At 35.9% G+C, this 21,550-nt stretch overlaps 3 protein-coding genes across 7 annotated transcripts in view; 1 reads left to right on the forward strand and 2 right to left on the reverse strand.

Annotated features, from left to right (window-relative positions):
• Positions 1–3,911, reverse strand: part of pkd1l3 (polycystic kidney disease 1-like 3) — a 30,349-nt gene extending 26,438 nt beyond the window's left edge. The window contains exons 1-5 of one of the 2 annotated variants that reach the window (XM_087261913.1): positions 3,834–3,911; positions 2,890–3,052; positions 1,686–1,829; positions 1,438–1,547; positions 605–667 (exon numbers count right to left, since the gene is read on the reverse strand). In XM_087261913.1, the coding sequence (XP_087118039.1) occupies positions 605–667; positions 1,438–1,547; positions 1,686–1,829; positions 2,890–3,046 (474 nt within the window). In that variant the 5' untranslated portion in view covers positions 3,047–3,052; positions 3,834–3,911. Of the gene's footprint in view, positions 1–604; positions 668–1,437; positions 1,548–1,685; positions 1,830–2,889; positions 3,347–3,833 lie in introns of those variants that run through there. The other variant, XM_087261912.1, reaches the window with a different exon arrangement.
• Positions 1–21,550, reverse strand: part of csnk2a2a (casein kinase 2, alpha prime polypeptide a) — a 471,730-nt gene that overhangs the window by 231,231 nt on the left and 218,949 nt on the right. The window lies entirely within an intron of this gene.
• On the forward strand, positions 3,917–16,218 carry dhodh (dihydroorotate dehydrogenase). Of its 4 annotated transcripts, none has more exon segments than NM_001008608.1 (9): positions 3,917–4,017; positions 7,970–8,182; positions 9,546–9,745; positions 11,945–12,027; positions 12,257–12,444; positions 15,147–15,260; positions 15,351–15,504; positions 15,614–15,773; positions 15,865–16,213. In NM_001008608.1, coding segments are annotated over 9 exon segments (1,224 nt in total). In that variant the 5' UTR covers positions 3,917–3,999; the 3' UTR covers positions 15,959–16,213.

Below are 21,550 nucleotides of genomic sequence, written 5' to 3' on the forward strand. Positions count from 1 at the left end.
TATTCCAGCTGAAATAAAACAAATAAGATTTTCTCCAGAAAAAAATAGATTATCGGACATACCGTGAAAATATCCTTGCTCTGTTAAACATCATTTAGGAAATATTTTAAAAAAGAAAAAAAATTCAATGGGGGCAAATAATTTAACTGTATATTTCAGCATTTCAGCCTCTAGAAAATATATTTTGGCTCAGTAGTTTAGATTTGTACCAGTATGATAACCAGTATGATGTATAATAACATATAAAATTAATATTAGTCTGAAATAAAGTGGCATTGAACAATGCATATTACTTCTTTTTCATATACATATAAGGTAAGGTTATCTTGCTGGCTAATGCCAATGAGAATACTGTAAATAAAAAGTTTTGTTGTAAATAGTTTCTATATATGGAAAAGAAGCAATATGTATTGTTTAATGACACTTTATTTCTGACTAATAATAAGTATATAAGTTACTATACATCATACTAGTACAAATCTGAACTACAGAGCCAACATTTATATTCTAGAGGCTGAAATACTGAAATATACATATAGGCTATTGAATGCTAATATATTAAATACTGTATGCAATAATGTAATGTATAAAAGATATACATTACCCTATCATCCATTGTCAGTTCAATCGGTGTAGTCTCCAAATCTTTTAGCATTGTTTTAGCATCCTGAAAAATTGAAAAGAAGGCTTGGGAGTTCATAAAATATTGTTTATAAAATATTGTTTAGTTTGATGCTTGTATTTTTTATACAGTAGCTTGTATGTAATTTTTCCTTTTAAGTCCACTCTATAAGTGTTTTATTATGGTCTAGTCACTTAAAAAGAACAAGCCCGTAATTTCATTTATTCACATCTACACTCTTAAACAAGTTTAAATTAAACATATTTGATATTTTGTATCTGGGCCATTTGAAGCAACCTCAAAAATAGCACATGGTCCTGTACAGTATTTTAATTATCTGTTGTTGTAATACCATAGTTGTTGTGGTAAAATAATCAATGAATACAGTAACTAGCAATATAATATCACCAAATACTGTATCAGGTTTTCTACAAATAGGGTATATGAATATGTCCCAATTTACTAAAGTGAAAACTATATTACATTGTTAGTAACAGTTTATCACAATAGTTTAAACTACATTATGCTGCTACACCAAAGTGGTGTAAATACTATAATATTTACAGAGTAAAAGACTTTACTGTAGCATGGTTCTGAAACACTATTGTATTTATTATGAATCACTATAGTACCCAGCCTCATTTTTGACAAGCTGTACGTTTAAATGTCTATTAGACATCTATTAAACACAAAGTTATTTGTTTTCTTTATTTGGGCTTTTTTGTCATTTATTTATTTTTTATCAAGTCCTACTTTTTATGAAACAGATGTGGACTGCAAAAGGCCAATTTCTTAACCTGAATAATCTCACCAACCGTCAAAAGCTGGTCAGTTCCTACATTGCCATGCAATGCTGATAATATGTCAGTAACACCTCTGCGCTTCCTTCTGGTTTCTTCACTTGATTTCTGATGAGCATTTAAATCTGTAACAACATAACCACAATATAAGATTTGTTCTATTTTTTTTTAAAAATCATGAGTTTTTTTGATCAACACTAAGTAATTAAATAGCTTTATTGTTTTATATGTGTTGAGAAGAGGAGATTGAATTATTTTGATACCTTGCGTGCAGATGGAACTAAAGCTCATGCTGCAGTTGGGTGTGGTCAGTAGCTGAAATGGATCTTTGACTAAATAAGCGCAAGCAAGGTGATTTTCAGTACTGCCGTCCTTTTTATAAGGGTAAAATGAGGCAAGCTCAAATCCTGTAATCATACCAAAACACATTTAACAAATTTGTGAAAATTATATAATCTCATTTATTTCATTTCCATATACTGCGAAAAAATGCCAGGTTCCACAAAATCAATTAGTGTTGGGACAACATGAAGGAATAGTGGACTGAACATAAAACAAGTATGTTGTTCCAAAAATAAGCAAGAATTGTGTTGTTTCAGCTCATTTTAAAATGAGTAGTTTGAACAAACCGCAAATGTATTTTTTAGCGTATACTTCTTAAATTATTGTTTTTCAAATACAATTTGCAGCATCTTAAGTTTGGTGAAAAAACTCTGTTTTGCTGTTTATGTTTTACTCTTTGAAAAAAAAGCTATAAAAGCTGCCAATTTTGTTTTGTACCTTTAAAGTACTAAGATGAACTCTTTAGATCCAAACATGCACTCAAAAAATATGCTTATTTACTTACTTAAAATTAGCTTAATCAACACAATTCTTGAGTATTTTGGGGAAGAACCTAATTGTTTTATGTTAAATCCACTTACATTTGCAAAAACAATTAAGTTAACTTGGGATTGTAGGAATTGTGTGGACCCCAGCATTTGTTTTACAATGTGTATCTTTTCAAAAGGTACCACCACAGTAACTTTTTTTGTACATTTTCTACTGAGATTATACAAGAGTTATGCTAGCACATGATTCTTCAGAGAAAACTACAGGAGCAGGTCCTTAAAATCAGTAACAACATATTGGATTGGTTGTCATATGACATCAAGCTTTTTGGTTCTATCTGAAATCATGATTTTTCCATTTTTAAAACAACATCCTGAACAGCATGATACACATAACCAATTTTGACAAGATAAAATATTGCAATAACGTCACTTTACCAAATCAAAATAATTCTGTAATTCTGCAAGGAAATTTCTGGATTTCAAATGTTCTTTTCATAAGAGAAGATTGAATCTTGTTCAATTTGACTTTTGCCATCTATCAGCACTCAGCAGGATCTATTTAAGGCACAAGTAGGTCTTCTTTGAAGTACAGAAAGTCTACAGAAGGAAAACCATAAGCTTTACAATTACTCACCAGTGATGGAATTTTTATACATCAAGGTCTGACTGACCCACCATGGTCCAGTTTGAGTGGACTGTGCAAGTACAAGCTCCTTGATCTCATCATTCAAGTCCCTCAGAAGATATCCTCGATGTTTTTCACAACTCTGTTGCGCTTCAATCCATGACATTGATTCCTGAACAAACTTATACATTATTCCTCCTCGTATTTGTTGAACTTTCCTTCCATAATCATATTTTTGGTGTTCATTGTCCTCTGATTCGTCTGTACAAGTTGTAAGTGGCATCAAAACGAATGAAATCCAACAATAAATGAGCAATTGCTTTGAGAAAGCCATAGCTGATAGCAGCTGAGAAGCAGCTTTCCGTTTAGGAAACTTTTGTGAGGACTAGAAAACAGGGAGTCTACGTACATCTTAGGCAAATCTGAAATCTCACTTTGTGAAAACAGTGAATGTGAACTAACTTCATTAGGGAAATGGGAGCAGGCACTCAAATACATGCAAAATCTGACTTTAAACCAAGACTCTGCATTCCAAAAAGGTTCCATTACACTGCAATTCAGGATGACAGACATTTTGATTTTAGCCACACCATGATGATGCAAAATTTATTCATCGATTTCTAACATCGATTCTTAATATTGTAAAATGGTAATAAATTTAATAGAAATGTAGAAAAAATGAAAAAAAAAACTTTGTCGTCACTTTTCTTATGATGATACCCCAATTCCATTGAACTTTGATAGCCTAACAATATGGAAAAGTAAAAGAATCACGGTTTTTATGCAGTTTTTGTATGTAAGCTTTACGATACTAATGGTAATAATTATAATATATAGTTATATATTTTTAAACGTCTTTAAAATAGTTTAAATGAAAAAGTTACATAATCTTTAATTAGCTTAGCTTAACATTAACTATTGTACAAAAGTCACAATTAACAAAGTTAAATTACCTATTAAATTACGCCGAATTACATTTAGCAGTGTTATGTAAACACATCTCACGACAAGTTCAGCTCTTGAGTGAGTGCGTGGTGATGTTGTTCTCGCGAGAGTTCGTTCAGGAAGTGAAAAACGAAGCGCTGCATGTTGTTTGGATAGAGTTGGATAACAACACACATGGCGGGACGGCTGAAGGTGAATTAGCGATGTGCCGCTGTTCTTTGATAAAATTTGTGTTTAAAAAATCGTCTTCAGCTCAAGCAGAACATGTGTTTACAGCTCTCTTAGCTTTATCTCTCAGCAGTTTGAATCGGCTTTGTTAAATACTAAGTTATGGTTATAAAATATCTGTTGATTGTATTTTATTTTGAATATTTTGAAGTGTTGGTATAGCTTGCAATGAGGTAGAGTTGGTTTTATATTCAGACATCTCGAATTTCCCCCTTATAATATCATTTTAGAAGGGTATTTTTTTGAAGTGACACTTCATGTGATTTCAGATCGAATATACATTAAGGTAAAGTTGGTTTTATAGTCGCACATTCAGTCTTTCTCAATAATATAATCTCAGAAAAACATTAATTAGAAATTCTAAATAGTAAAATCACATTAGCAGTCAACAATCTTCAAAGTATAGCATTGTTCACAGTCAAATAAATAGTGCAAATGTTGTTTTAAAGTCATACTTGCATGTGATTTCAGATATTCAAAGTAAAATGGTAAACAATGCATGGAGCTGTCACTGAACGAATGTGTGAATATAAAACCAACTTTACCTCAATCGAATATTCAAAGTTATATTCACGCATTTGTTGAGTGACAACTTGTGACACACACTCTATATTGTATAGAAGTAAAGCTGGTTTTATATTCACACATTCAGACTTTCTGCTTACTACTACTAATATAATTTCAGAAAAGTATTGTTTGCCAATTTTATATAGTGCAATATTAGCAGTCAATGACTATCAAAGTACAACATTGTTCACAGTCAATTGCATAGTGCTAATATTGTTTTGAAGTCATCCTTGCATGCTATTTCAGACTCTATTCAAATAGCGTGGTAAACATTAAAATGAACTAATGTGCGAATATCTAACCTACTTTACCCCAAACTATATTGTTTATCACACCAATTTAAATATTCAGTCTGTAATGGTATGTAAATATGGATTAAGACATTAACACTATTTAATTGACATAGAACAATGTTGTATTTTGGTAGTCACTGCTTGCTAATATGATTTCACCTATTTGGAGTTTGCAAAGAATACTTTTCTTGAAACTTTATTACTTAAGAGAATGCCTGAATGTGTGAATATAAAACCAGCTTTACCCCAATTTAGGTTGCATAGTCTGTTGTATATGCAGTTTATCTGCACTAAAATCCATCTAATATAAGCTTACGGACCTATTTCAAACACCAATGGAAACATTGTTTACCTAAGGTTGATTCTGTTCATTCATTAATTTCAGTAGGCTTTGTGGTCATTTAAAATATTAATTTTTTGTGTCTTGGATGTGTTTTGGTTCTTATTAGAGCTGGGCGATTTGGCCTAAAATCAAAATCTCCATTAATTGAACATTTTAACTCGATTATGATTAATGAACGATTATTATTATTTTTTTTTTGCCCTCATAGTTCACAGACAGGTTTTGTACAGTAAATATGCTCACATATTACCAGTGAGAGATTTTTGAAGAAAGGGGGCATTACTTGATTTTAAAACAATTGAAGGTAACACACTATCTACTACCTATGATTATTTATCAAACATCAATGCTGAACAACTGAAATCAAAACACACATTGCCTAAAACCAACATTCATTTGTTTCCTATAAAAATGTAAAAATAACTTGCACTTTTGGAAACAAAATAAGGTATTTTTAATATTTTTCATTATTAAAGTAGAAAATAAGCAGTATCTCTTCTAAATAAAATACCTCTTGCATATTCTGTGAATAATATTTTAAACGGTGCATTTATTGCATCTTCTTTAAGCAAATAGTTTAATTTAAATAATAATTTTGATGAAAATATGCCGTCTCAAGACATATCAGGCGCAGCTTCGTCAATCATCAATGTAGTGCAAAGTAACATGAAGGTAACAAACAGAGCGGGGTCACGTGACCACAACCTTAGGGAAAGTAATTGAAAAAAATCGACCAGGAAAAATTTTTGCGAATATTGGTTCCAAATGTTGATTTCGATTAGATTTCGATTAATCACCCAGCCCTAGTTATAAATATATTTATTTAGATCTATTTATGTTATAGATTAATAAATAAATAAATAATCAATAAATAAATTGATAAATTATCAATCATGATAAACAAAAGTTTTTTTTTGTACAATTGAAACTGGGGCTGCACAATATCATTTTAGCATCGATATTGCATTGTGATCCTTCGTCACATCGCAGGACATATGCAACGTTGAGCTTGGATTATAGATCATTAATTGCTTGTGTTTTTGAGGCCTGTAATTGTATAATGACCTTTAAAGCATTCAGTCATAAGAATTTCAACATTTTACTTTAACAACCATTCCATTTTTTGTATTACTTTTATTTTTATCATTCCATTACTGTACTTGAATACTGTTAGACTCTGGATATAATAAAACACTTTATTTTAATCGTGTCTTTTTCTTGTATGTATAGATTGTTATGCGTGAAAATACTGACAACGTGCAAATACAGAAATGCACTGCAAATATCACAGACCACAATTAAAATGTGTCGGGGGTGGACCCCAAAAGGTTTATAGAGTGTTTATTAGATTTTGTGGAGATGCACTCCTACTGCAGAATCATAACAATCCATCTAACATGATCAATTATTTTCAAATAGAGATATTCAGTTATCTGGTGAAATTGTATTCAGATAGCAAAATGATCTGAGAATGAGAGAGATTGATTGTCGCTGCCTGCAAAATACTCCTTATCTTAAAGGACTAGTTTACCCAAAAATAAAAATTCTGTCATTTACTTTTCCTTCACTTGTTACAAACCTATTTGACTTTCTTTTTTCAGTTGAAGATAAAATATGCTATATTGAGGAAAGCTGAAGACTAGTAACCACTGATAAAATTTGTATGAATATTTTTACTTCTATGGATTATCAAAGGTTGCACGTTTTCAAGTTTCTTCAAAATACATTCTTTTGTTTTCAACAGAACAATAAAAACATCATAAAGGTTTGGAACCACTTGAGGGGGAGTAAATTTTTACTTTTATGTAATGAGGTAAAGTTGGTCCTATATTCCCACATTCAGACTTTTTCCTAATATCATTTCATAAACATATTCTTTCAAGTTCTAAATTGAGAAATCATATTAGCAGCCAATGACTATCAAAGTATAACAATGTTCACAGTCAAGTAAATAGTGCCAATGTTGTTTTCAAGTCATGCTTGCATGTGATTTCAGATTGAATATTCAAAGTACCATGGTAAACAACATAGAGAGTATGTCACAAGTTGCCACTGAGTGTGTGAATATAAAACCAACTTTATCTCAATCTTTTATGTTAACTATCCCTTTTAAATTATTTTAATTAAAGGTCAGAATAAGTCGTTTTCTGTACTAAAGGCTAAATTTTAAAAGCATTTTAACTTGGTATAGGGATTAATGGACATTTTTAATGAGGGCTTAGAGACTAAATTACCTATGACAACTTGCAACTTGCACAGTAGCACGATCGCCTCACAGCAAGCAGGTCGTTGGTTCGAACACCGGCTGGGTCAGTTAGCATTTTTGTGTGGAGATTGCATATTCTCCCTGTGTTCACGTGGGTTTCTTCCGGGTGCTCCGGTTTTCCCACAGTCCAAAGACACGTGGTGTAGGTGAATTGAATAAGCTAAATTGTCGGTAGTGTATGAGTGTGTGTGGATATTTCCCGGAGATAGGTTGCGGCTGGAAGGGCATCCGCTGCGTAGAAACATGCTGGATATGTTGGCGGTTCCTTTTTGCTGTGGCGACCCTGGATTAATAAAGCGACTAAGCTGAAAATGAATGAATAAATGAATGAATGAATTAACTTTTTAAATCCGAGTTTAGAGCACTGTCTTAGTTAAGCAGGTAATGGATTAGAGAAGAAACTAAAAAGACTCTTGTTACTCAAGTGTCCTCTTTTGATCTTTGCAGAAACAGGCGAAAGATGCTGTAAAGATCATAGGATGTGGCAGTGCACTGTTCCTGGGATACCTCACAGCCTCAGGGGATGAGTGTTTTTATGCCAGTGCACTCATGCCAGTTCTGCAGAGGTTTGTGGGAGGAGAGACGGCTCATCTCATGGCTGTCCGATTGATTGGTCTTGGACTTGTGCCTCGCAACAACTATAAGGACCCGACCTCACTGGTCAGTGAGTAATCTTAGTGATAGACTGCTACAGTGCATAATTTTAAAAATAGCTGTCAATGCTGCACAATTATTTCCAATTTTTAAAGTTAAGTTTATTTGTATAATGCTTTTCCCAATAATTCTAGACCTGTTTTTTTGGGGGGGTTTAGCAGTGGAAGTTTTTATAGTTGAATACACTTAGCAGTGGATGGGACATAGTTTTGCATTCCAATTAGCTCAACTAACAAGAGAACCATGGCATTTTTATCACTTAAAAATCAGGTGAACAATTGTGTCAGGCATAGTGGCAGTCAGAAGAAACAATCATGTAAAATTTAGTGTCCCATCCACAGACGCTGCATTGGGAACATTCAGAAGTATAATGCTTCAAGCTTTAAAATGCCTAAAGCGCATTTTCCCTCCAAGTATGATACTTAAGTGAAGATGTCTCCTTTCCTAGGAGAATAAATGAAGGATATTACATATAATCCCTTAAACACATCTCTTATAACCATTTAGTGTGTACATGTAATGGTCAGAGGCAGCTTTACAGAAAACAATGGATTAAACAAGTTTAAATAAATGACTAACAGTGCAATTTAAGAATTCAACATGTCTCAACAAAGAAAAAATTTTTGAAGCGTAGGCTATATTTGATGCAAGATGTTGCAAGAAGAAATGCACAACTTTAAATCTACTACTTTACTAAAAGGAAATAAACTACTGTTTAATGCAATAACTAGGCCTATTTAAGAAAAAAATTATATTATTAAATAGGTTAAAAATATTTACTTCATTAATATTTCCAGCCAGGTTTTAGTGAACTTCCAATATTATCAAAAACACAGAACTTTCAGTTCTTGTATTTAAAAAGGCCTAAATACATGCAAGGCTATTAAAATATTTTGCTCTTCTTCAACTCTTGATAGCAGCTCTGGATAGCCCCGGACAGTCACAGCATCTCGATAAGAGAGCGGGGATTTATTTAACACAAATATAAAGCTTAAAACATCACTGTGCCTTAGAACATCACTGTTGGCGTTTCTGTGTGGAGTTTGCATGTTCTCCCTGCCTCACGTGGGTTTCCTCCGGGTGCTCTGGTTTCCCCCACAGTCCAAAGACATGCGGTACAGGTGAATTGGGTAAGCTAAATTGTCCGTAGTGTATGAGTGTGTGTGTGAATGTGTCTGTGAATTTTTCCCAGAGATGGGTTGCGGCTGGAAGGGCATCCACTGCGTAAAAAACTTGCTGGATAAGTTGGTGGTTCATTCTGCTGTGACGACCCCCAAATTAATAAAGGGACTATGCCGACAAGAAAATGAATGAATGAATGAATGAATGAATAAATGATTGATTTTCTTTTAACATTTATTGCCATTAGGAAGTGCATGTGATGGGTCGTAAGTTCCAGAACCCAGTTGGTATGGCAGCAGGCTTTGACAAGCACGGTGAGGCAGTGGATGGCCTCTATAGACTTGGCTTTGGTTTCGTGGAGGTGGGAACTGTCACACCAAAACCACAGGATGGAAACCCAAAACCACGTGTGTTCAGACTGGAGTCAGACCAGGCTGTTATTAACAGGTATGACCAAATTTTCACTAAGAGAGAGCATACCATGGTGTTACTTCGAGTTGCCAAAATGAACAGACTAACCGAACATTACATATAATGCTTCTATCCATTATGCTTGCCTTCTTTACTGTTGGTTACTAGTTTACCAATACAAAAGTCAGTTGCTTTAACAACTAAATGGAAAGCACATAAATTGCAATTTGGGATTTAAAAGTTTTGTTGCAAATTTTTAAAAGATTTGCTTCACATTATAAACCTGAATAGTGTTTTCCAAACTTTTTGTTTTTGTTGTTTTTTTTAGTATATTGGCCTTTATTTCTTTGCAATAAGGTTCCATTAGTTAATGTTAATGTGTTTATTTCATAAAGAAACAATGAACTATGCATTTATTACTGTAAATATTACCTTTGGTAACATTAGTTATTACGTTGTTAAGTATAGGCTCCATTCAACCCGTTTCATTTTGGTCAGCTGGGCATTTTTGACTGATTACCACCATCTTGTGACTAAATAATGTGCAGTTTAGTGAATGCTCCATTCAGCTGTTTTCGTTTCTATCAACCTTTTGTGCAATTAAAGAATTAGCAGCCATGTGGTAAGCAGGTTAAGCATCATTCAGGACAGCTGTTTTCCCAGAATAAAGAAAATCAGACTTACACAACTGACAAGACTTTCTGGCTTTCTTCTGTTCTGACAACCGATGAGTTAGGTTAGAATGACAATAAGAATGAACTTCATCCCTAACTTAACAAGCATCATTTTGACTTTTAATTTATGCCTTACTAAATGTTGAACTATGATTAATAAATGCTGGGAAAAGTATTGTTTGTTGTGCATCTATGATTGCAACTACAATAACTAAAATTAACTTAAGGCCTCTTATTGTAAAGTGTGATTGTTTGAGTTTCACTTTATCTGGTAAATTAATTAGACAATCTAACAATAAGTGTATGCGTTTCTTAAAAGGGACTACTTTTTTTACTTATAGAATATACAATATGTTGTAATAATATTTGTCTTTTAACAGCTCTAATGTTTTTGAGTTGCAAATTAGTTGCATATCATGCACAGAACATAAGCAAATCTGTTTTTATTTTTCTTGTAAAAGTGCTGCTTAAGCTGTTTCAGTAATCCAAGCTGGAGATAGCTGGAGTTAGATGGTATTAGCATGTCTCAGTCACACAAAATACTGTTTATGTTCACCATGGAGTATATGCAAATGAGCTGCAGATGAGCCAGCTCCTTCCAAAGGAAACTTGGCAGTCACTCATACTCTGTGCGTCTATCCATTTGTCTGTCTATCTGTCTGTCTGTCTGTCTGTCTGTCTAGCTATATTTATATTTATGTATATGTATGACAGACATATTGACAGTTTACAGAACCTGTTAGACGTGTTTTTTTTATCCATGCTGAAAGTAGAAAGAGAAGAAAAAAACAACCTAATACCCTTTAGTTTTTTTTAGTGTGCTTGAACTTAATACAAATTTCTAATTGTGGTTTTTAAAGTGATATATAAAAGAGATATTTTTTGTCAGTTAAATTTGCTAAAATGTTATAATATTAAACGCTAAAAAAATCGCATTAATATTAGTTGAAGACCAATATTGCCAGACAGGGCTCTGTGAAGAGTCTTCACAGATATTCAAACAAGGGTGGAGTCCAGATGAAGTAAATGAATGGCATTTGTCCATGCTGCAGGTTTTGAATGTCAAATGCTGCACGGCATTTGAAAATTTAAGTCTGGACTTTCTATTTCAAAATGCTTGAGATCTTAAACCAAGAACCTCCATATTATACTGCAGCATCTCAACACTTGGCTTACATTGTGCTTTGGCCATGAAGGATGGCTTCGAATGTGTGATCATTTTTAGCATTAAAAGACCCCCATAGACTAGATGCATTTGGTCAGTACTCAACCCAGACAGAATATGTTAGCCATTCACACTGACAAGTCATAAAAAAAATTATTCTAGTCCACTAATTAAATATTCCCCTATTAAACCGCTATTGTTTTGATGTCATAATACAGTGATCAGATACTTTTTATGATTATCAAACTCTGAGATATTTAGATCTTAGTATTGCCCAGAAACAAGGCCTGTGTCACTGAAATGTTAACTCTTTTTTTGATAAATGTGAAATATTAAACCTTTGTGTAGTGTGTTTCCTTTAGTGTACCCATAATGATGTGTGTGTGTATATTTCAGATATGGATTCAACAGTTGTGGCCTTTCTGCAGTACATGAAAGGTTAAAAGCCAGAGAGCATGTTCAATCAGAGCTAACAAAAGGTAAGTATTTGTTTTGGTCCCACTTATTTTGAAGGCAACAGTGTAAACTGGGGATGAGTTTTCTTTTTGTATTTTCACTCAACACTGTTAAAGTCTTTACATAACAATTTCCATTAATGCTTTGTAAATAAGGGACATTCAGTGATTTTTACTACTTATTTGAATACATCTAAGTGGCTGTGCCAGGAAAGTCATTCTAGACTGTATCTACACTCATGTTCAATATCAGCAGGCAAACCTCTTGGCATCAATCTTGGAAAGAACAAGCTTTCGCCAGATGCAGTGTCGGATTATGTGGAAGGAGTACGGACACTGGGTCCTCTTGCTGACTACCTTGTAGTAAACGTGAGCAGCCCCAACACTCCTGGCCTTCGAGATCTACAGGGCAAGGAAGAACTGCGCCACCTTCTGGACAAGGTATTTAATGCATATTGAGAGATAAAACATTTCTTCATTGTTTACAGACCTAGTAGCTGCCCTCAACTTCCATAAAACAGAAAAATGGTTCGTGTTCATAACTAGTTCTATGATTCTATATGTAGACATACCACCCAGCTGTGCTTTGTTAAAAAAATCACACAAAGAAATGTGTCAAATTCTTGCATGGTCTCAAAATACATCATGAAAGTAACATAGTAATAAAGAAGTGATATGCAAACTAATTTTGGTGTTTTTAAATATTTGTATACACAGCTGTTTTATTAGTCTGAATAAAGTCTTTTTTTCATTAAAAAAATGTGTTTTTTTGATTATGGCTAGTCTAGAGAAGTTTAAAGCCATTTTATATTACTCTAGATTTTTTTTATTATTGTTATTTACTAGAAATGTACAATATTGTTTGCAAAATACCGGTAAAAATTCTGCCCACAATTAAAAAAAAATCGACTTATCATATTAATAATGAAAAACCTACAATTGGTCTGTGCATTGATTTACTATGGTAGTTTTGCATTTATAAACCTGTTTACAAACAGATTTAGTGAAATACTTTGACCTAAATTCACTTTTTAACATCAGTCGAATGTTTAAAATCATGGTCATGGTTTCATTTCACAGAATTAGGAATAAATCATACTACTTTATAGTATTCTATACAATGATAAAGGCTAGGTCAATAAGAATTGCATTTTAAATTTATGTTATGCTTATTAAATACACAGGATCACTTGAAGAATAAATAGTCTAGATATTGCCACAAATTTATCCATCTTTATCCTTTTTGCTCTACAGTATAGAGTGGAGGAACAAATGACGTCAATTTGTATGCCAAAACCCAGAAGCGAGTTAGCATTTGAGCAGTTCCGGTTCCCTCGTCCCAAAGTCAATGTTTTTTTTTTTGCCTGGGATTTCGGTTAAATTGCTTTTTTGCGGCACCCAAAAACTCAAGATACTTTATCGTTTTATTCTATGACATAAAACACATCAGTTACATCACACTCTTGATTTTTAAAATCGGTTATGCTTGTATAAGAAGACGGTTGCTATCTAGTTGCTTAAAGGGCTACAGGCGATGTTGGAGACATTATATGTCATTCAGCTGAACTGGTCTGGAACGCAGCCCACTTGCATTGGGCATTTGGATTTGTCTGCTATTTTCATAAATAGTATTTTCTTTCTGTAATATTTTTATTTTTATTGGGAATTCATATTGTGTGTAGATAATGCCTTTACTAGAGACCGTCAAGACGGATTAATTTGTTGAGTGCTTATTTTTATTACATTTTTATTAGGATACTGTTTACCGATGCAGCCTGTCTCAAATTTTTAATTTTAATGTGATCAGTTAACTGTGATCAGTTCATTTTTTTGTCTTTTTTCTTTCTTTATCTAAACACATTTAACTCTAACAAATAAAATTACAGTGTGAAGACCTCCGCTCTATTTAAAAACTAATTAAATTAAATTAATAAAATTTAACAGAAAATAAATATCTTATCTAATGATTCAACACTTTTGTGTTTATACAACAGTTTGATGGCATAATTGTGTGTATATAAAAAAGAAAATCAAACATGAGTTTAAAAACTCTTGTATGAGGAACTACTTTATTCTGCCACTCATTCATATCTGCAGCTGACGTCAGAACAGCAGAAACAATTGCACCTTTACAAAAGTCATTTTAGAGCTAGTATTTAAAGTGGCTAGTGTTTAAAGTGGCTAAATCAGTCTACAGAGATTTCCTAGTATTTCTCTGTTGCAGTCTCTCCGAAATTATAATTATTTATAATAGGCACTATCCTGATAAATAAACTACATAGTTGCAATCTCAACTGAAAAAGCCTCAAAAGTACATTGTTGTCCAACAGCTGCAATATTTCTAAAACTGTAATGAGTTTATTGATCTGCTGTCACTATATGTGGGCGGAGTAATACAGAAGGGTGAGGGGGCTGTACGAGTGCTAATATTGCTGAATGTTGCACTGCTATCAGCCAATCAGATTTGAGAGCCAGACATATACACCTTGTTATATAACAGTTATATAAATGTAGTATCATACTTGCAACACTGCAATATGGCTGTATAACAGCTTGGCTAATCACTGTGCTACTTGTTTAATATTACGCACGCACGCACGCACGCACACACAGACACACACACACACACACACACACACACACACACACACACACACACACACACACACACACACACACACACACACACACACACACACACACACATACACACTATATTGGCAATAGTTTTGGGACTAGACTTCATTCATTCATTTTCTTGTCGGCTTAGTCCCTTTAATAATCCGGGGTCGCCACAGCGGAATGAACCGCCAACTTATCCAGCAAGTTTTTACTCAGCGGATGCCCTTCCAGCCGTAACCCATCTCTGGGAAACATTCACACACACACTCATACACTACGGACAATTTAGCCTACCCAATTCACCTGTACCGCAGGTGGACTGTGGGGGAAACCGGAGCACCCGGAGGAAACCCACACGAAGGCAGGGAGAACATGCAAACTCCACACAGAAACGCCAACTGAGCCGAGGTTTGAACCAGCGACCTTCTTGCTGTGAGGCGACAGCTCTACCTACGGCGCCACTGCATCGCCCGGGACTAGACTTACACTTTCATTTTGTTTTGTTTTGTTGTTGATGTCAGGTGGTTAAAGAGCGTGATTCATTGCGAATCGAGAATCGACCGCCGGTGCTGGTGAAAATTGCCCCAGATCTTACTACACAGGACAAGCAAGACATAGCTGAGGTCATCATGGAGGTCAGGCTACCATATAATTGACATAGCTATGACTGGGTCATTTAGAATACTGCCATGTTAATGTTTCAGCTAATGCTTATTTTTTCCTAGGTTGGTGTTGATGGTGTAATGGTTTCCAACACCACTGTTTCCAGGCCAGACACTCTAAAAGACCCCAATAGAGTTGAGACTGGGGGACTCAGTGGTCAACCTCTTAAAGAGCTTTCCACTCAGACAGTGCGAGAGATGTACACATTAACACAAGGTACCATTCAATTCTTCAAGTCTTATTTTACTTATCTGTTTTTGGGTGTTTGGACTGATAGAAAGTGAATGTGGTTAATAAGGAAATAAATGTCTGTGTGAGTTTGTAGGAAAGCTGCCAATTGTTGGAGTGGGAGGAGTGGCCAGCGGTCAGGATGCCATGGATAAGATCCGTGCGGGAGCTTCTCTGGTGCAGCTGTACACAGCTCTAGTCTACCAGGGGCCGCCGGTGGTCAACAAGATCAAAAGAGAACTGGATGATCTTCTGAAGTGAGCACACCACTGTTTTATTTTCCCATTTATATTAAGAAACAATCCTACATATTTACTTGTGTTTGTTTTTTTGTTGTTGTTGTTATAGGGCACAAGGTTTTACATGTGTTGCTGAAGCAGTAGGTGCTGATCATAAAACCACAGAGAAAATGGCGACAACCACATCAGATGTGACTCCATAATGCTTAAGAATTAGTATTCACTGTTGGACATGAATGATCTTATTTCAAGTCTTTCAACTATTGATTCAAGAAAAGCTGGAACAACAAAATGAATCATGCTATAGCCATGCTATGGTGATATGAAGATACGCCATGCTGTTGTTATAAATTAATATTTGTATGTAAAAATGCATCCACACGAGTGGTTGACGTAATACTTTATATTCCTGTGTTTAAAGAAATATATGAATTTAAATAAAGTGCACTGCTTTGTAACACTGGTTTGACGTTAAGTGTCATGCATTTGATTTAAACTCCATGTTTCTGAACTCAGTGACCAAAAGAACATGTTAATGCAATGTTATGTATGTTTGTCGTTGAATCTGAATCTGATTACTGGAAAAATGATGGGTTTTGTATCAGAAAATAAAACCTTTTTCATAAAATATCAATGATTTGAATGGCAGCATCAGGTTGATAAATGCGCCACCTGTTGGTCAATTATATACCATTAATACATATTACTATTGAATTTATGATTTTTCTGCCATTTGTACCAAGTCATCTTAAACTTCTCTGAGCTGAAACCGATAAAGATGGAGAAGTGGGTCTGTTTTTATTTTTTAAATCAATGGAGGAACCAATTGGTTACAGTATGCTAATGGTGGTTTAACTACTGGTTTTAAGTAGCCTACAGGGGTGTCCGAACTCAGTCCTAAAGGGCCAGTATCCTGGAGAGTTTAGCTCTAACCCTAATCAAATGCACCTAAACCAACTAATCAAGAGCTGCGTCCCAAATCGCATACTTAGGCACTATTCTATGCCATTTTAAGGTATAAATAGTGTAATTAGTGCGTTCACACTGAAAACTCTAAAAATAATAAGTGCACTTTAATAACCCGGATGCTGAACTCATTCAGCCACTAAAATGAAGTGTGTAATGATGGACACTTCACGCACTCATCGACCGCAGGTTTGCTTACGTAGCGGAAGGGGCGGAGCAATCGACCGCACATGTTGAATAACTTTATTCATTTTGGATGGTAAAAGCAAAATTCTCCTACAAGAGTGATTATAGCGCCTCCCAATGGTGAATGTGGCAATACTCACGGCAGGTATTCATTCATTTTCATGCCGGCTTAGTCCCTTTATTAATCCGGGGTCGCCACAGCGGAACGTACCGCCAACTTATCCAGCAAATTTTTATGCAGCGGATGCCCTTCCAGCCGCAACCCATCTCTGGGAAACATCCACACACAATCTCATACACTACGGACAATTTAGCCAACTCAATTCACCTGTACCACATGTCTTTGGACTGTGGGGGAAACCGGAGCACCCAGAGGAAACCCACGCGAAGGCATGGAGAACATGCAAACTCCACACAGAAACGCCAACTGAGCCGGGGTTTAAACCAGCAACCCAGCGACCTTCTTGCTGTGAGGCGAACGTGCTACCCACTGCGCCACTGCCTCGCCACGGCAGGTATTATTTGTATTATTTAAAATTTGGCAACCATCAGACATCATCAGGGAAACGGTTTGAATTTCCGCTTAGTAAAAAAACATTAGTGTGCCATTTGGGACGACACTACATACATATACTATCCTGTTGAGTGTGTAAGTGCATAAGTACATAGTGCATGAGTGCATCGTGTATAGTGTGCCATTTGGGATGCAGCTAAGCTCTTTCTAGGTCAGGGGTGTCCAAACTCGGTCCTGGAGGGCCGATGTCCTGGAGAGGTTAGCTCCAACCCTAATCAAACACACCTGAACAAGCTAATCAAACTCTTGCTAGACACAGCTGCCAGGAACTTTCTAGTTTATCTAGCACACAGGTGCCAAACTCAGTACCAAAAGGGCCGCAGCTGTGCACAGTTTAGTTCCAACCCTAATTAAACACACCTGATCAAACTAATTGAGTCCTTCAGGCTTGTTTAAAACCTACAGGTAAGTGTGTTGGAGCAGGGTTGGAACTAAACTGGGCAGGGCTTCAGCCCTCCAGGAATTGAGTTTGACACCTGTGTGCTAGATAAACTAGAAAGTTCCTGGCAGCTGTGTTGAAGCAAGTTAAAGCTAAACTATCCCGGACACCGGCCCTCAGAGTTTTGACACCCCTGACCTAGAAAGAGCTAGGTGTTTCTGACCTAGAAAGAGGTTTAGGTGTGTTTGATTAGGGTTGGAGCTAAACCAGGGGTGGGCAAACTCTGTCTTGGAGGGCCGGTGTCCGGCAGAGTTTAGCTCCAACTCTAATCACAGACACCTGCTTATAGTGATCTTGAAGACACTGATTAGAATGTTCGGGTGTGTTTGATTAGTGCTGGGGCTAAACTATGCAGGGCACCTGCCCTCCAGGACAGAGTTTGCCCACCCCTGAGCTAAACTCTCCAGGACACTGGCACTCCAGGACCGAGTTTGGACACCCACACAAAATACATAAATCAAAATATGTTGTTCACAGTGTAAAGAAATGCATAATGTTTTCTTCAGAATGAATGTTCACCACCAAGATCCCCCCCCCCCCTGCGGTTCAAGGCTTCCGTAGAATGAAACTAGACCACACCTTCTACAATGTTTTAATGCTACACCTTGCAAATACACACTGCTTCTTATCCTGCTAAACAAATGACTATTACTCCACTTCATGGAAACAGTGCTTTGGTTTCCATGAGGTAATCCTTCAATAGGTGTGTTCTTTGTGTTGTGCATTTCCAAATAAACATAGATAATTGTTGTTTGTAATGAAATGGGAAGAGGAAAGAAACACCAGTAATCATCAGAAAGTTGTCTATCGTTTTGATTGTATTCTTAACTTATTTCTGGCTGTCTTGCATAGTTCTAACCTTACACATTGAGAGGCATTCACAAATTGTGTTACATTTCTGTTTGAAGATTTAAATAGAACTCAACTAACATTCACAGATTCATCCATATTTATTTACTCTGATTTTGCTCCAAATTAGCTTACATATAAAAATGTAAAAGCTGTAAACAAAACATTTTCAGCAAATGAAAATTGTTTTTTTTTTCCTATATTTTTTTATATAAAACTTTATTTACTGTGACTGTTGTTCTCATAAGTGTGGTGTGGTTTTTGTCTATTTAATATAAGAATAAATGTACATTTCAGTCCACCTTATATTCATTTCAGCTCAATTCATCTTTAATTCTATAGCGCTTTTATAATGTAGATTGTGTCAAAGCAGCTTAACATAGAATTTCTAGTGAATTGAAACTGTGTCAGTTCAGTTTTCAGAGTAGAAGTTCAGTTTAGTTTAGTTCAGTTTAGTGTGGTTTAATTTTTACTGCTGAAAGTCCAAACACTGAAGAGCAAATCCATCGATGTGCATTCCCACAAGTCCCAAACCAAGCAAGCCAGTGACGAGAAACAAGCTTTACCAATTGACGAAAGTGAAGGAAAAAATCCTTGAGGGAAATTAGGCTCAGTTTGGCACGAACATTTCACCTCTGCCCAAACTTCCTGTGCAGAGCTGCAGTCTATAGGCTCTGGAGACTGGAGAACGTTGGACGTCTATTGTGGAGATACTGCATGTGTGTGTTATATGTAGGTTCCACCTTATTAGTGCCGTCAACTCCTAGAGTGCATCGAGTACAGCAGGTTGAAAGGAATAATCATCATATTTTTTGATTATAATTTTTGATAATTTATTCAATGAATATGTGGCCTCTTCAAAGAACTTTGGAATTGGCCAGGCAAAATTAACCACTTAAATAGTATATAAATAGTCAATGGTGAACTGAGGTGGGCTGGTCTAAGTCTTGAAACTCCAGGGCTGAAAAAGAGTCCCACTCCGGCCCTGATGCTTGCACTGCCAAGTCAACACAATCTTACGGCAATTCATAACTTTTTGATTTAGTGGCTAATTCGTATGAATTTGTACAATCTAATTCGTACAATTTAGTACGATTTGCTCATCACCCAATGACAGTACACATTTTCAACCTCTCCCTAATCAAACACAACTGAATCAACACATCAGAACATTAGAAGAGACTCCAAACCTGAAATGAATGGGGCAGATAACGAAGTAAACCGAAATATGTGCTGTTGGTGTGCCTCCAGGAACAGGTTTGGAAAGCACTGATCTAAAAACCTGCCCGGTGAATTACTTGGACCTGCACCTTCACCATGACAGATGCTTATAGTTCTTAATCCCTCCAACCTCTTAGACTGCTGCTCTGCCTCTGCTCTGCCTTACATCTGGCCACAGAAGGACTAGTCATCATGATGGAGCTTGGTTTCTCCCAAGGTTTGTTTTCTAGTTCTGTTAATTAGCTGGTTTCTTGCTACTGTTGCCTCTGGCTTGCTTGGTTGGGGCTGACAGAGTTGCTTTTTAGGGTGTTTTCACACCCTGTTTAGTTTGGTTGGATCGCATTAGAGTTAATTTTCCTTCTTGGTGCAGTTCGTTTGGGCTGGTGTGAATGTAGCAATCACACTCGAGTGCGCACCAAAAGCAGGCAAAAAGCATACAGAGACTTCCTTGAAGAGGTGATCTTGGTGCACTTTTAAATGAACCCTGCAGTGATTTGTTTGTGAGGAGAACATGATTCAAACTAAAACAGACCCAACTGCAAAAAGTACTGCGCCTTTTTGGACTAATCCAGCTGCCGTAGTCTGATGCGCTGTCTCAACTTATGGGGTGTGGAGGAAAAATATTTGTTGACAGCGCTTTACCAACATTTTTAAACAGAGAGAGAGAGAGAGAAAGAGAGAGATGATTAATCGTTGGCAATATTTCTGGAAGATGACCATGTCACAGTTTAGCTAAATTAATTCAGTCCTCCTCCTGAAGTGACGTGCGATGCGCTACAGCCAAGCTTCATCTCGAAATGTACAATTTGTCTAAAGTGATGTATACAAACTATATAGTATACCATGTCCAGGGATTCAATCAGCCAGTGGAGTAGTCCCTCCATAGTCAAAAGCGACCTTTTGTGTCTGCTTGTTTGTTTACTTGCGGGAGTTCCATTGGCATTTTCCCTTCACGCTAGTTCTGACCAATTGAAAAGCAGTTTAGGAAATATGCTTAATAACATCTGGCCAATGAGTAATGAGGATTTTGTCACATGACTGCATTTTGGTTCTTTTTAACTGGTTCAGACCAAAGCAATCAGTGTGATGTGAAAAAGGACCCGAAAATGGCATAAAAATACTAATACTTGTTGCCCTTGGTCTGGACCAAATAAACCGAACCAAAGATTTGAAAGCACCCTTAGTGGATCATCCTTCAACAATGAGATTTGTATTAAAGTGAAGTAAATCGGTTTTAATTTAAGTACACTTGTCTTCTACCACAACTCCCCTGCATGCCTAATATGCTGGAATGTTTACACAATCTTTCCCAGAGATGGGTTGCGGCTCCACTGCGTAAAAACGTGCTGGATAAGTTTGTGGTTCATTCCGCTGTGGCGACTCTGGATAAATAAAGGGACTAAGCTGAAAAAAAAAATGAATGAATGAATGTTTCCACAATCCAGAGTATTGTTTTGACTTTATAATTCTCTTTCCTCCATCTGTGTTAAGACACTTTGACACAGTCCACATTGTAAAAACGCTATAGAAATTAGATGACTCGACTTGACTTGGAAAATG

The sequence above is a fragment of the Danio rerio genome, chromosome 7 (assembly GCF_052040795.2).
Source record: "Danio rerio strain M-AB ecotype USA chromosome 7, GRCz13ab, whole genome shotgun sequence".
NCBI classification, from domain to species: Eukaryota; Metazoa; Chordata; class Actinopteri; order Cypriniformes; family Danionidae; genus Danio; species Danio rerio.